General features: G+C 63.3%; 1 protein-coding gene across 3 annotated transcripts; it reads right to left on the bottom strand.

The window, feature by feature from the left end:
- Positions 1-200: 200 nt before the first annotated feature.
- Positions 201-13,658, bottom strand: TNFAIP2 (TNF alpha induced protein 2). Of its 3 annotated transcripts, none has more exons than XM_030883293.2 (12): positions 13,602-13,658; positions 10,500-10,857; positions 9,559-10,192; positions 7,221-7,335; positions 6,949-7,071; positions 6,685-6,785; positions 5,969-6,067; positions 5,283-5,406; positions 4,323-4,481; positions 3,976-4,131; positions 3,666-3,787; positions 201-2,052 (listed from the first exon to the last, which is right to left on the bottom strand). In XM_030883293.2, exons 2-12 carry the CDS (start codon positions 10,840-10,842, stop codon positions 1,911-1,913), a joined length of 2,118 nt encoding a protein of 705 aa, XP_030739153.1. In that variant the 5' UTR covers positions 10,843-10,857; positions 13,602-13,658; the 3' UTR covers positions 201-1,910. The 3 variants fall into 3 exon arrangements, with proteins under 3 accessions (XP_030739153.1, XP_060149654.1, XP_030739152.1); XM_060293671.1 differs by lacking the exon at positions 13,602-13,658 and adding an exon at positions 13,459-13,574 and having other exon boundaries at positions 4,323-4,445; XM_030883292.2 differs by lacking the exon at positions 13,602-13,658 and adding an exon at positions 12,658-12,723.
- Between the last annotated feature and the right edge of the window lie 952 nt (positions 13,659-14,610).

The following is a 14,610-nucleotide window of genomic DNA, read 5'->3' as shown; positions in this document are numbered from 1 at the left end:
GGCGAAGTGATGGGCCTTGCCCCACAGCAGACCCTCCCAAAACTCACGCTCACAGGTAAGAAGCGGGTAGGAGGCGCTGGGGGGCCGGACTCATTGGGGATTTGACACAGAAACTGGGGGCACAGGGTCTGCCAGACCCCAAGAGGCTGAGAAAGCCACTGATGGCCCATCCTTGCTCCCAAAATAAATCACTCCACAGCCACTTTTGAAATCAGCTTTATATCAAGCTATAAAAACTAAGATCATGTTATAGAAAAACACATACAAAAGCAATACTATCAAAAATAATAATAATAACATCAAACATGCTAACTCCTACAAATGTACAAAGGCCTTTGTGCACCACTTACACGGGCCAGTTTCTGGCCACAGTACCTGGAAAGAGGGAGCACAAACCCGAGAGCTGGCTGCAAACCCCGTCACGGTGTGCCCAGCGGCGCAGGTGAGGTGGAGTTCTGCCTACGTCTGACTGCCGAGAGCCTCTGGGGTAAGCAGAGGCCGAGGAGGGTAACTGAACCCATGTTTTCCTGGGATAGGACAAGGCACCCCACAGGGCAGGGGATGGGTGGAGGCTGAGGTGGGCAAAATAATACCCCCCTCCAAAGATGCCCACGTCCACATCCCTGGAACTGCGACTACGTCAGGTTCCAAGGCAAAGAGGAGTTAAGGGGTCAGGTGGAATTAAGGTTGCTCATCGGCTGAACTTGACATCAGAAGAGGATCCTGGATTGTCTGGGTAGGTCAAAGGTCATTGTCTGGGTGGGTCAAAGGTCATCACTGGGGTCCTTAAGGAAGGAAGATGGAGGCAGGAGAGGGGTGCTGAGATGTGAAAAAGAGATCGACCGGCCGTTGCTGGCTTTGGAGATAGAAGGGGGCCACTAGCCAAGAAACAGGGGAGGCCGGCCTCTAAAAACTAGAAAAGGCAAGGAAATGGCCCTCCGGAGCATCCAGACAGAACCAGCCCGGCTGACACCTTGGCTTTAGCCCACTAGGCCCATGTCAGACTTCTGACCTCCACAACCGAAAGAGAGTTCTCATTTTAAACTACTAAGCTTGTGGAAGTTTGCTGAAGTGGCAATAGGAAACTAATCCAGAGGCCGAGGAGTCAGAGGTCAAGCTTGCCCTGCCCAAACCTCAGCCTGACTTCCGGGGAGGACCTGCGGAGGCACCCCTGGGCCTGTCTCCGTGGGGGGGAAGGCGGAGGCCGAGAAAACCCAGGAGGTCCTTGCCCCTCCCGGACCCATCCTCAGGGGAAGCCCGTGGGGAAGCAGAGAAGGGTCAGGGGCTGAGCTGCAGGGGCCCCAATGCCAGCTCTGCCCCCAGCTTGCCATGGGACCCCACAGGCCCCTTTTCCAGGTCCCAGATGAGAGCTCCTCTTTCCCTTTTCTCCCTCCAGTTCTGCCCTCCATTCCACACCCTGGCGGAGCCCAGCTCAGCACAGCCCTGGACCAGAGGAGGCAGGAGGGGTGAGGCTCAGGCCGCCGCCCAGGAGCTGGGGAGGCGCCAAGACCCAGGCTGAGGAGGGCAATCCGGAGGCAGCCTGTGGAAGGACCCCACAGACAGGCGGTGACCCTGGAGCTCCGTCCCCTGGCCACTCCCCCACCGGCCCCTCCTTCAGAGCGTGCAAGATCCCCTGTCATCTACAGGGAGCTTCTCATGTGTGGCCTCCTTGGGTCCCCACAGCTCCCCGCCCCTGCCACGGGAGGGGTGAACAAGCCAGGGCCTGTCCAGTTCCCGCGGCCCAGGGACCTGCGCCTAGGCCAGGGCTGGTCAGAAGCAGCAGCAGAAGGCAGGACGTCCGTGAGAGGCCGTGCGGGGCTGTGAAGCCGGTGCTGGTCTGAACGGCCCCCGAACGGGGCGGCATCCGCTGTTCGCCATGAGCTCACAAGCAGGTCAGGCCGCGGAAGCAGCTAACCAACCTTTACAAGCGAAAACAGGGACTTGGAGGGCTCGCGCGCCCCCGTGTGGATGTCCAGGATGCTCCGGATGCCCCTGGATTCACTGTTGGTCAGGTTCCCCTTGATGGCCAGGATGGCACTCAGGTGGCCTTTGCTGGCAAAGAGAGTATGCTGTCAGTCCAGCCCGCTCGCCAACACCCCTGCTCACACCCCCTCCCAGCTCCCCAGACTCCGGGCGGAGCCACAGGACACTGCAGCCAAGCCCCTGCCCACGAGTAGCACCCCCCACACCCGCTCCTTTGCCCGCTGAGCTCCAGCGGCGCTGGCCACCGTGCGTCTCCAGAGTGCGCCAAGCTCCTGCCCACCCGGGGCCTTTGCACTGGCTGTCCGTCCTGGAGTGCTCTTCCCCGTGCTCTTGAGCTAACCCGCTTCGTCTCACCCTTTAGCTCTCAGCTAAAATGTCACCTCCCCTGAGAGGCTTTCCCATCTCTAAAGTCAGCACCTCCTGTCGTTCACAACCTTGGTTAAACAATCTTTAACACTCGCGATTGAACTCCTTTGCCTGATCGCCTCATCGTTGCTAACCTTAAACAGACTGTAAGTAACATGAGGGAGAACGAAGACCTTGTCCGTCTTGTACTTCATTGCATCCTGGTGCCAAAAACAGAGCCTAAGGAGACCAGTACCTAGTAGGAGACCACTCCGTAACTGTTGGTAGAATGGGTGGATGGGTGGATGGATGGATGGATAGATCAGTGGATGAATGGATAGGTGGATAGATGGATAGGTGGATAGATGGATAGGTGGATGGGTGGAAGGGTGGATGGGTGGATGGATGGATGGATAGATCAGTGGATGAATGGATAGGTGGATAGGTGGATAGATGGATAGGTGGATGGGTGGAAGGGTGGATGGGTGGAAGGGTGGATGAATAGGTGGGTGGATGGGTGGATGGGTCAACGGATGGACAGATGAGTCGATGGGCGGGTCATCAGATGGATGGATAGAAGATGGGGGAGCAGGTGGGTAACTAGGTGCTTGTATGAGTGGGGAGATGGATGGGTGAGTGTGTAAGTGAGGGGATGGGTAGGTGAGTAGGTGGAGTGGGTCAGCCAGTGGCTGGACTAGGCTACGCCGGGACAGTCCAACTCATATCCCATAACTGGAACAGTCCGACAGCATTAGAGGACTCAGCCCACAGAATCAATTTCCCTGACTCACCAGATCCTCAGGCAGCCAGGGGCTAAGCCTCCACTCCGGAACAGGGGTACTAGGACCCAGGGCACAGGTCGCGCCCCTGAGGGCCCCTAGGCTGAGTGGTGGACCCCAGCTTCACTACTGACTTGCCATGGCCTCCAGCAGGTCCCTGGTCTCTCTGATCTCCGTTTCCCCTCTGAGGGGCAGTATCATAAAGGCTAAGAATCTGGGCTGTGGAGCCAGACCCCCTGGCTTTGTCGTCTTAGCTCTACCACTGACTAGCTGTGTTACCCTGGACACATTCCTTAAGCTCCCCAGGTCTCATCTGTAAATGGGGATGAAGAGTGTCAGCTTCACAGGGTGGCAGTAAGGACTGAGTGAACAGCCACTGTAAAGATCTGGGCATGGTGGCCGGTACACAGCACTCAGCAAAGGGACTGCATCACGGTGGCCGGTACCTGAGCTCTACCCACCCTGGAGGGACTCATTCTGGCTCCACCAGGCCCTGACCACAGCCGGGTACATCAGGGCCATGCTACCTGCCCAGGTCCTCTGGTGCCTTGCTCTCACCTGAAGTCAGGGTACCAGGCGGCACACGTGGCCACCTCGATCTTGATGGCGCTGGGGTCTTGCAGGCGAATAATCTCTGCGAGCATGGGGAGGGCACGATGCAGCCAGGTTGCCGGGGAGCCCTGCAGGCACAGGCCTGGTTGGAGGGAGGCTGTCCCTGCCCCGGAGGCCACCCAGGGGCCCAGAGAGGCTCAGGTCCGACCTGATTGGGTTTGGAGAGGCCCAGAGGGGCTGTCCTGGCCCGTGAAGAGCTTGGAGCGGGAGGGCAGCCTATGGGAGTGGGAGCTGGGAGGGGCGGGTGGGGGCTTACGTTCTGAGTGCAGAAGCGCTGGATGAGCTCAGCGTTGGCCAGGATGTGCCCCGCCAGCTGCTGCTGCTGCTCTGCCGTCTTGAGGACCAGGCGCCGCTTGCTGAGGCGGACGATGTACTCTTTCACCAGGTGCAGGTGTACAACCTCCATGAGCTCCTGGGTGGGCGAGTGGGCAGGGTCATGTGAGCCAACACACAGGAAACTCACCACCTCCCTCGAGGCTTCGAAGCCCGGGTCCAGGGAGGGGCGGATGCCAGAGCAAAGGAGCGCGTCTGTGTGTGTGCGCGCGCGCGCGCATGTCCAGACCCCCCCCTCCGGCTCCTGCCACCAGCTCAGCACCCCCTTACCTCTCGGAAACAGTCCTGCAGTTCAGAGAACTCGGGCAGCCTCTCGCCCACCACGGAGATAATTTCCTCCAGGGTCTGCGCGGGGGCCGCCCAGCGGGTCTGTGTGAACCTCTTGAACAGCGGCTGTGAAAGGAGAGAAGCAGGATGTCTGGCCACGGCCTGCAGAGGAAGGGCCAGCTGCAGAGACATGCACACACAGACACACACAGACACACGGGGCCCAGGACAGGGGCCGGGGACGTTAAGGACTCCCAGGGAAGCCAGGGAGCGCTCGGGCCCTGCTCACAGGCAGGGACTGGAGGCGTGGTCTGCACACCCTTCTCAGAGGCCGACCAGCTGCCATCTGCCTGCCCTGAGGCCTTTTCCACTAGCCGCCCTCCTTAAATAAATAAATTCCTGCATAAACAAAGCCTTGTGCTTGGCTGGGCCTGTGAGGAGCCAGCCAAGTCATCCAGGGTCACCGCCTGGTCACCCACAGCTGCTGGGCACTGAGGCCAGGGCGGGTTCCCATGGAGGGCAGGCAGGGAGTCCCTCCTCCTCGTTTCCTGGGACCCCTGCCTCATCCTCTGCTAAAGGCGCTGAAGTGTTTCTGTGGATTTCTTGGCCCACAGCAGACGTGGTGACGGCTGCCAAAGGCTCTGAGCATCACAGCTGGGAGTTAGGCACGGGGACAGGGCCTGGGCAGGAGGGTCTGGGGCGTCTAAGCGGGGGACGGGCATTGAAGCTTCCTGTCTGTACCCGAGGGCCCTGGGCGGCCCTCTGAGGCCAAGCCCCGGGGCTGAAGGGTTGGGAGTGAGGTCAAGGGCCCGCCACGGCCCCCTCACCTGGTCTCACACCACCCCTTCCACGTGCCAGCTCTTCGCTTCTGCCACCCTCCCTGCCCAGCCCCCTCCCAGGCCCTCCCCGCCCTCCCCCAGCACCGGACTCAGCATGTGACACACGGCGGGAGGTTCCAGCTACCTTCAGGGCCCCAAACAGGCTCTGGAGCAGGGTATCAACGCCATGACTCTTGAGCTCATCTAGGGGGCTCAGCAGGTGGCTCGGGATGTCCTGTGGTGTCTGCCACTTCTGGTCCACGAACATCCTGGAAGGACAGGGGAGGCAGGGAGATCACACCAGTCCTGCCCAGAGAGCCAGTGAGCCTGAGGCTAATCTTCCTAAACCATTCCTCTAGAACCCTCCCTGGCTCCCCACTCCCCATGGGAGCAAGTCCACATCATCCCACCCATGCTGCCGAAGCAGGGCCCAGCCTTCCCACTCCCAGCACACACGTAACACCACATCCTCTTCTAACTGAGGGCCTCTCCACAGCACCTCACTTTGCTCATCTGCTTAATGGACGTGATCACTGTACCTACCTAACAGGGTTGTCATAAGGGTAAAATAAAATAAAGTAAATCAGTTGCGCGAGTGCTTGACCCCCCAGCACTAGATAAATGTTCACTGCTGCCGCCGCCACAGGCCCTGGCATTTCCTTACGGACCTGCTCGTTTTAATTCAACATCTCTGCTGAAGCTGTCCCTCCCCCCCCATCCCGGGCACCTCCCAGCCGCCTCCCAGTTACCCTCTCTCTCTCTCTCTCTCTCTCTCACAGGCAGGCAGCCCCAGTGATGCCGGCTCCCACAAACCCCACCCAGTGCCCTCACCGGAAGGAGAGGCAGTTGTTGATGTTGGCGATGACATTGGCCCTGTAATTTCTCAGCTGTTTGCTCCTCTCCAGAAATTCATCAAAGGAACGCTGGTAGCTGGTGAAACCCGAAAGGGAACATGCGGGACCAGCACAAACACCGGGACAGGAGCAGCCTCCCTGGGTTTACATGTGGGCTCCCTGCAGCACAGGGAGGGGCCCCTAGCCCCGAAGCATCCTGTAACTGGCTTCACGTGCTCAGGCCAGTGAGGCCAGGGCCCCTGCAGAGCTCCTGAAGAGGGTGTCCACCCCGCTCTGCTGCCTCCCTCCTTCCCCCAGGCCCCCTCTAGAGCTGGAAGACTGGAGGCCTGGGCCATGCAGGGGTCCTCAGAGGAGGCGGAGGGAGCTAGCCAAGAGAACCGTGAGGGTGCAGACTGGAGCGTGCCCGGATGGGGAGGCCAGTGTCTCAGTCCCTCACTGGGCATCTTCTTTGCAGCTGGGGGCTGCTCTGCTGGGAGCTTTGCCGAGAGCAGGTGGTCAGATTACCTGAGGCTCTCAGCACCCAGGTGGGTGGTACAGGGGGATGAGGACGCCTGCTCAGAATGACAGACCCCCGAGGAGCAGGGATGGGCACTGATCTAGCTTGGATCCCCACCTGGGGCACGAGGGCGGGGCGGGGCGCTGAAAGGGGTGGCCGCAGGGACCCTTCCTGCGCGCGCACAGGCCGTCACCCACCTGTTGAGGAACGCAGCCAGCTCCACCAGCAGCAAGTGCTTCATCTGCGCGCCCAGGTCAAGGGTGATGCTCTCGGCCTTGGCCTGGCCCTGGGAGATGATCTGCAGGGGTGAGGTGAACTGAGCAGGGGCCCACCCAGTCTAGGGCTGGGGCTGGGGCGGGTGCGGGGGTCGGTAAGACATGGAAAAGAGGGACTGTGCTCAGGGGCGAGCGTGTGTTTGCACGCAAGGATGTGCGCTCGTGCACGAGGGGCAGCCGTGCTACCTGGATGATGTCAATGGCCAGCTCACTGTGGCAGCGGCCATCCAGCCTCTGCGGAGCCACATCCTGGGTCCAGCGCTGTGACTCCAGCTCCAGGGCACGGGCCGTCAGCTCCTTCACACTGGCCTTGGGGGAGGGGGGGCTGGTCAGGGGAGCGCGAAGCCCACGTGGACGTGCCTGTCAGGCTCCCTGCCACGTCCTGTCTGCCCCGGCCGCCCCTCCGCTTCCTTCCCGCCCCTCCTTTGCCCCGGCCCTGGCGCTGGCGCTGGACTCACCACCTGATTGGAGAGGAACGTGGCCTCCAGCAGCCGGATCTGCTTGGGGGACAGGAGGCTCCCAAGCCCGACTCCTTGCAGCTCGCCTGCCAGCTTGGGGCTGTTGATGACGTCACTGTGGGCAGAGGGGGCTGGCATGAGGAAAGCTCACGCCACCCGTCCAGCAAGAGCCCTCCTCCTCGGCCTCAGCCTCTGGCAGGCCCAGAGCTCAGCTCTCCTGGCCTCAGCCTCTGGCAGGCCCAGAGCTCAGCTCTCCTCGGCCGCAGCCTCTGGCAGGCCCAGAGCTCAGCTGCCTGCCTCCACCGAACCCCATCCCTGCTTCCCCACCTCATGCGGTGGGCCCTGCACCTGCTCAGCCTGATCCAGGCCCCCAACCCTGGAACCGTCGTGCCTCCTTTACTCTCTCACCCCCATCTGCTTCTGCTCCGAAATACCGCCCCGAAACTGATGAGCCGCAAGCTACCCGGCTAGAGGCACCCCCCTGCCCAGCCACCGCCCTCTCGCCTGGCTCACTGCAGGACCCCCCTCCCTGGCTCCCCGCTTCTGCCCTCACCTCCAACAATCCCTCCTCCACCCAACAGGCAGTACCACCTCTCAGGTCTGATCTCCCGGCTCTAAGGGCTCCCCGCTCTCACACAGACAGGATACAGCTCCTTACCCTCTGCCTCCTTCTCACCCATCCCCCACCACACTCCAGCCCTGCTGGCCTTGGGCACCCACTAGCCCTGTGCCCTCTTCCCCCCGCCCCCCGAGCCGGGTCTGCTGTCCCCAGAGGTGGGCCAGTCCAAGCAGGAAGGGCTGTTCCCGCACCACCCTGAACTGCTCTGAGGAGGCAGATCCACCCATCCCTGTGGACCTCTGTTGGGTCCCAGAGCCCCCTGGGGACTGCCCAGCCCTGGGACTTCCTCAGGGACCTTGGTCCGCCTGGAGGCTCAAGAATGGCCCTCTCTGCCCCTCCCCCAGCCTGGATGCGCTGTGCCCCTTTGCTCCCCGCACTTCTGGCCACACAGGCCTCCACGGAGCCCCCCTGGACTCCCCCCCTCGGGGCTCCATGCCCGGCTGGCCTCAGTTTCCTGCTGCAGTGACCCCAGTGGGTCCCAGGCTAAAAGCCCCTGGGGTCACTGGGACAGGAAGGCTGAGGGTGAGAAGTGTGAGTGCCTGGCACTTCCTGGTGAGTCAGGACAAGCAAGAAGGAACAGGTTCAGAGCCGCCCTGACTCTCCCGCACCCCCTGCCCTGTGCCAATTTCCCTATGCCCTGCCGACTCCTCACCCACCACTCCCCAACCGGCCCTTCCTCCGGCCCCCGCGAGGCTGACCCACCAGTACCAACCGAGACCACTGGCCACCCAGATGTGTCCCCGAGATGCTTGGACATTGCTCACACGGGCTACACCTCCAGGCTTCCTGTGCTTTACACTGGGTGCCGGGGCCAGTCCCTATAGGAGCCCCTGGCCTCTCGTGCCCTGGTCATCTCCATGCTGCAGTATAAGTCTCTCCCCACCCAGCTTATGTGAACGACCAGAGGTCTGGGGAAATGAGGGGATGCCTGAGGCGGTACCCGGCTGGTACCCAGGTATCCTTCACCGGCAGAGCAAGCCTTCCAAACTGAGGGGCTCCAGGCCTCGGGGGCCAGAGCCCAGCTCTGTGTGGCCTCACTGGGTGACCCTGCACCATGGGGATCTTCCCAACAGGCCCAGCGGCCCCACCCTGCCCCTGCTCCCTGTCCTGCCTGGGAGTGCCCCCAGGGGCCCGCTGGATAATCCAAACACTGACAGCTCCACACAGCTCCCAGAATGCTTCACAGCTCAGCCTCAGGCCCTGGAAGATGACTCCCTTTGCCGGAACACCACCCTCCCTCTTACTGACCTGTCCTCCTCTTTCCTGCCCTGCCTGACTTCTATTAGACTGTGCGCTGCCCCAGAGCAGCAAACTCCTGTGGCAGGCAGAAGTCTGCGCCGTCTCTTCTGAGCTGGCTTCCTGGGCTGACCCAGGCGAGGTCAGGGCCCCCTCCTCCGGGCTCCCCTGCCACACCCCTTCCTGCTCTGGATGGGCGCTGCTTCATGCCCTCCCCAGACTGGGAACTCATGAGTGAATGATGAAGTCCCTGCCATTCTCTGTGCCTCAGTTTCCCCAACTGTGGAATGGGGCCGAGGCCCAAGAGACTAAGGACTCCAAGTGCAAAGCAGACCCAGCCCAGGCCCTGCCCCCTTGAGTCCAAGCCCATCTGTGCTTCTCCCACCTGGAACTCCCTGCACGCGGTGACAGCCCCTGCAGAGCGGCCTCCCTGCCCCTGGGGCCCCGCCCAGCACCGGGGCGCCCGGCTGCCCAGCCGCTTACTTGGGGTAGAGGTTCTGCACCCAGACCAGCAGCACGTAGGTGTCGCGTTCGCTCAGCTCGAACTGCGCCAACTCCGCCAGCTGCGCCGCGAAGTGCTCGTGGTAGCTCTCGGCGTAGGCCGCCACCACGGCGAACTCGGCGGGGAACAGCGGCTTCAGCCGCTCCACCACGGCCTCCAGGTCCTCCTTCATGGTGCGGCCCATGTGCAGGAAGGCGCGCTCGGCCTCCGTGCGGCCCTCGGCAGCCGCGGCCGGCCGCTGGCCCAGGCGCTCCTCGGCCGCCTGCGCCACGCCGCGCCGCCACAGCTGCAGCCAGCGCCGGGGCCGCGTGGCCGCCAGTGCCGAGGGCCCGGGCCCCGCCGCCGCCGCCGCGCGGTCCTCGCGCTCCTGCTCGGCCAGCACGGCCAGCGCCTGGCGCAGCCGCTCCGGCGCCGCCTCCAGCGGCCGGCGCAGCAGGCCGAGCACCTGGTCGCGCAGCAGCACGTACAGCGCCTCCACCTTGCTCTGGCGCCGCAGCAGCTCCTCCTCGCTCACGCCGCCCGCCGCCATCGCCGCCTGCAGCTCCCGCTCCAGCGCCAGCAGCGGCCCCGCCGCCTCCAGCCGCCCGTGCTCCAGGTCGGCCTTGAGCTCCTCCACTGCGGCCAGGACCCGACGTTAGCGCGGCCCGGGGCCCCGAAACCCACCAGTCACCTCCCGTGGGCCGAGACCTCAAAAGGTGAGGTGAGGCGCCGGAAGGGGCGAGTCGACGTCCCAGACAGGACCGAGGACCCCTCCGCTCGCTCCCTGCCCCTGAGATCAGGGCGCGCAGGGGAAGCTGGCAAGGGAGACACCTCCGCGCCCACCTTCCCTGCCCTCTCTGTCCTGGGTGAGTGGGGCGTCCACTCCAGTGAGCCCCGATCCTGCCCAGACCCTGCCCGGCTGGGACCTGGGGCCCCTGCCTACCTGTGGGCAGCCGGCCAGCCGGCCCGGACTGGGACTCAGAGTCGCCCTCTGTCTCTGCTGAGCTGGGCTGACTCTTCTTCTTCCTCCCTTTGGTGAAGACGCTGAACATGTTGGCCAGGCCTTTCGACTTCTTCTTCTTCTTCGCAGCCTCTCCTTCATCCCTATCTGGGGCTTCGTCGGCCTCCAGGGGTGGCACCAGGTCCTCGGAGGAGGCCTCGGACATGGAGGCTTCTGACTCTGCCTCCGAGGTGAAGGGCAACTTCTGGGGGCTTCGGGGCAAGTCAAGGGCCCCTGGCGCAGGCTGCTGGCCCGTAAAACCTTGTAAGGTCATCGTCTTCAGCATCACGCCGGCTCGGGCCTGCGGGTTGGCAAGGCGAGGGAATGAAAGGCTCAGCGGTCACCAGGGGATGGGCCTGGCTCCCGGCTCCCCGGCCCAGGTACACAGCCAGGTTGATGCGTTTTCACCCGTATGACCACCAGGCTCTGGCATTCTCCTGGCCCAGATGGGCACCAACAACTCAACTCTCTCCCCGGACACCAGTTCCTCAGGACCCACCGGCCCTCCGAGAACTGCCGAGGCAGGGAGGAAGCTGGGCTTGGGAGGCATATTCCAGACAGAAGGCAAATCCTTCCTTGACAGCCCACCCTCTGGGCAGGGAGAAGGGACTGCAGTGCATGAGAACCACCCGGATTCCACGAGACCCCAGGGGAGCAGGCAGACCACGGGCCTCCGTCCCACGGCGCCAAGCGAGAACCGAGGTCCAGAAAGGTCACAGAGCACCAGCGGCTGGGCCGAGGCGGGAATCCAGCCCCAGCCCCGTCCTCCATTTTGCCGGTTCTTGTCTTGACTCGTACAGCTTTGGGGTCACAGAGGAGCGCTCTGAGCAGAAACACGGCTGCTCCGGCTGGGACCACAAGGTAGGCAGGGCCTGACCCCTGTATGACCTTGGGGCTCAAGTCTACAGAAACCATAGTGCCCCCTGAAGCTTGAGGGGGTCTTTCCCACGTCCGTAGGGACAAGGGGCCCAGTGAGGCACAGGGCTGTCTGAGGTCACACGGCAACTGGCAACTGGGACTGGAAACCCAAGCTTCCCGGCTCCACAAATGGGGTGACATCATCGTCACAAAAGCTTCCATTTTCTGGGCGCTTCCTGAGTGCCCATCCCATCACTTCCGCACTCCCTTCCAGGAGGCGTGTTATTTTCCTCATCTCACACAGCTAGCTCAGAGGGGCTTAAAATGCCCCCATGGTCAACAGCCTGGGCTTGGAACTCGGATCACCTGGCTCCGGGCACCCCTGCCTCGTGGCCCCCAGCACCTCGCCAGCCACATTCAGAGGGGCAGCACCCTCCCCAGCACCTTGACCATTGTGAAAGCCAGGCCAGGACCGGTGGAGGGGAACATGGCTGACCCCAAAGGAGGGAGCGGGGCAGGGCTGGGCCTCCCTGGTAACGGGGGTGATGCATAACCACAGTGCCTGCCCCACCACCTGAGAGTAAACACACCAAGTCATGACTCACACAAACAGTGACTTCAGTTCGCCCCTGCAACGGCCCTGCAAGGCAGATGGGGTGATCCAATCATCCAGAGAGAGAAATTGAGGCGGCAGGAGGCGGGGTGGGATTAGGCCTGTCAGACTTTCTACAACCCCTACTGCCTCCCCATCGGCCCAGCCTCCTCTCGCATCCGCCCGAGGACTCGTCCCAAACCCCCGGGCTTGACCAGAGCCACTCAGTGGCCAGGAAGCCAGGCTTTCTCACACTCCCACTGGTTTCAGCAGGTGCCTGGGCAGAGTCCTACCCTGGGCAGAGTCCTACCCTGCTGGATCTCCGTTGCGTTCCCTGTGCCATGTGGCCTGAGAGTTCCACTCCAGAACCAAGCAGGGGGTACTCTGGGCATTTCTGCCCTGCAGAGCCCTTGCCCCAGCTTCCCTCCTAATCCATCCCATTTTCATGCCAGGCACCCACAGGAGCTGGTCTGGCCGGCTGGCTGGGGCTGCTCAGTGCCACCCTGGGCCCCCAGGACCCACCTCTGCCCCCCGCTGGGGTGAGGGTGAGGGCCATCTGACCCGCTGTGCTCCCACCGGCCTCACTTCTGTCCTCACTGCCCCCCACCTCCTTCGTCCCCACACGTGCTAGGCTCTACCCAGCCTCCAGACCTGGCTCCTGCAGGTCCCCGCATGGCATCGCTGCCTCCTCGCCTCTGTGGCACAAACTCTCCTCACCCTTCAGGGTCCTGCAGCAGCCCCCTTGGCCCACGTCCCAGGCCTGGACTCTGAGGCAGCTGGTGCAATAGAAAGAGAACAACTGTGGGCTTAGCTGTACCACCCACTAGGGTGTGGACCAGACTTCACCCTTCCTTCATAGGCCTTAGTCTCCCCATCTGGGAAATGGGGATGAGGACCCCACCTCACAGTACTGCTGAAAGGATGTGAGAAAACCACTCAGACACATGCTGGCACCTAGCCAGGCCTCAGTAAGGGTCTGCGTCATGTGTCCCAGTGTCTGTCAGGCTAATCCTGGCGCCCGGATACAGCAGAAGAGGGCAGGAGAGGGATCCTTTAAGGCCAGGCTCGCGGCTGGGCACACTGAGACAGGAAGGGGAGTGCTCCGAGTCATACCCTGTGGCCACAGCCTGTGGCCCAACAGTGGCACCCCTCGGGTCCTCCCAGCTCCCCCAGCTTCTCCTCAGGCACACACACCCTCACCCTCCTTTCCGGGTCAGGGCTGAGGTCCACCCAAGCCTCCCTGGCCCCTGTGCCTAGCTCCTCCGTGCTTATAGGTCCCACTTCCTACCGCAAAAGGAAGGGACACCCGGCGCCTTTCCCCACAGCCCCTCCCTGATGCTTTTTGCGGGACGCAGTCCTCCGCTGGGAGCATCTAAGCCGGACCCTCTGCACCCTGACGCAGCAGCTCAGCCCGGGGGCCTCAGTTTCCCTAGAAGAGGGGCTGCCAGAGACCTGGGCTCCGTCCTGCCCCATTGGTCCCCTCCGTCGCGCCGGCCGCTCCCTCGTGGGATGGGGCCGGAGACTCGGGGTCGGGGCGGCCGGGCAGCCGCGCGGAGAGGTTGGGGACGGACGCACCGCGGGCGGAGGTCACTTACTGTGTCCGGGCCGGGCCGCCGCTGTCTGGGCTGAGCCGGGCGCCGCCTGAAATAGACGCAGACTCCGCCCCCGCTGGGCCCGCGCGCCCCGCCCGCCGCCTCCGCGGAAAACCCACGGGCGAAGGCCAAAGCACAGCGTGGCGGGGGCTGCCTGTGTCCACGTGTCCGGTGTCGCGCGCCCCCCCAGGCGGTGCGGGGCCTGCTTAGCAGGGGAGCGGGGGAAGGGGTCACGACCTCCCACCAGCCCGGACGGGATGACTGGGCTGGCCAAGCGTCGCCAGACTGTGTCGGGCGCGGGACCGGCACCCAAGGCGGACAGAGTGGGTCTGGCGCTGACCCGTTGTCCGACGACGGCTTCCGATTGGCTGGCTGGGAGGGGCCCCCGCGCTCGGGACCACTTTCGCGCGTCACTGATCCAGCACCCACCCCAGCTCAGCCCAACTGTGGGGAGTCCCCTTACCCCCGCGGGGTGCTGGGGACAGTCCCACCTGACTCCCTCGGAGGTTGGCCGCGCGGAGAATCACCCCCTCTGGAGAGAGTGTTCCCACTCTGGGTATCACTGTGGCCGCAGAGAGCCATGGGAGGGCGCCTTCATGGAGGAGCTTCCCTAAGGGATCGGGGGTTGGTCAGCCATGGACAAAGCACCTGTGCTGGTGCCTTGCATACGCTGTCACCATCGAGTCTTGCTTAAAACGGAGAAATGGCTCACAGAGTGAGTGACTTGGCTTCCCTGGTGGCGCAGTGGTTGAGAGTCCGCCTGCCGATGCAGGGGACACGGGTTCGTGCCCCGGTCCGGGAAGATTCCACATGCCGCGGAGCGGCTGGGCCCGTGAGCCATGGCCGCTGAGCCTGCGCGTCCGGAGCCTGTGCTCCGCGACGGGAGCGGCTACAACAGTGAGAGGCCCGCGTGCCGGGTGGGGGCCGGGGGGGGGGAAGTGAGTGACTTGCTCGAGGGCACACAGGCAGTAAATGGTGGTCGGTGGTCGGAACCCGCACGCAGGCCTGTAGG

This window comes from Globicephala melas, chromosome 2, assembly GCF_963455315.2.
Source record: "Globicephala melas chromosome 2, mGloMel1.2, whole genome shotgun sequence".
Classification (NCBI taxonomy): domain Eukaryota; kingdom Metazoa; phylum Chordata; class Mammalia; order Artiodactyla; family Delphinidae; genus Globicephala; species Globicephala melas.
This window is presented reverse-complemented; position numbering and strand designations above follow the sequence as displayed.

What these genes read in the sequence shown, in the direction of transcription:
- TNFAIP2 (XM_030883293.2), bottom strand. Translation starts at nt 10,842, where the DNA reads ATGCTGAAGACGATGACCTTACAAGGTTTTACGGGCCAGCAGCCTGCG. An exon ending in GGCTGGCCGGCTGCCCACAG is followed by an intron (nt 10,193 to 10,499) that starts GTAGGCAGGGGC and finishes TCCTGGCCGCAG; the next exon opens with TGGAGGAGCTCAAGGCCGAC. An exon ending in CGTTCCTCTCCAATCAGGTG is followed by an intron (nt 7,072 to 7,220) that starts GTGAGTCCAGCG and finishes CCCTCCCCCAAG; the next exon opens with GCCAGTGTGAAGGAGCTGAC.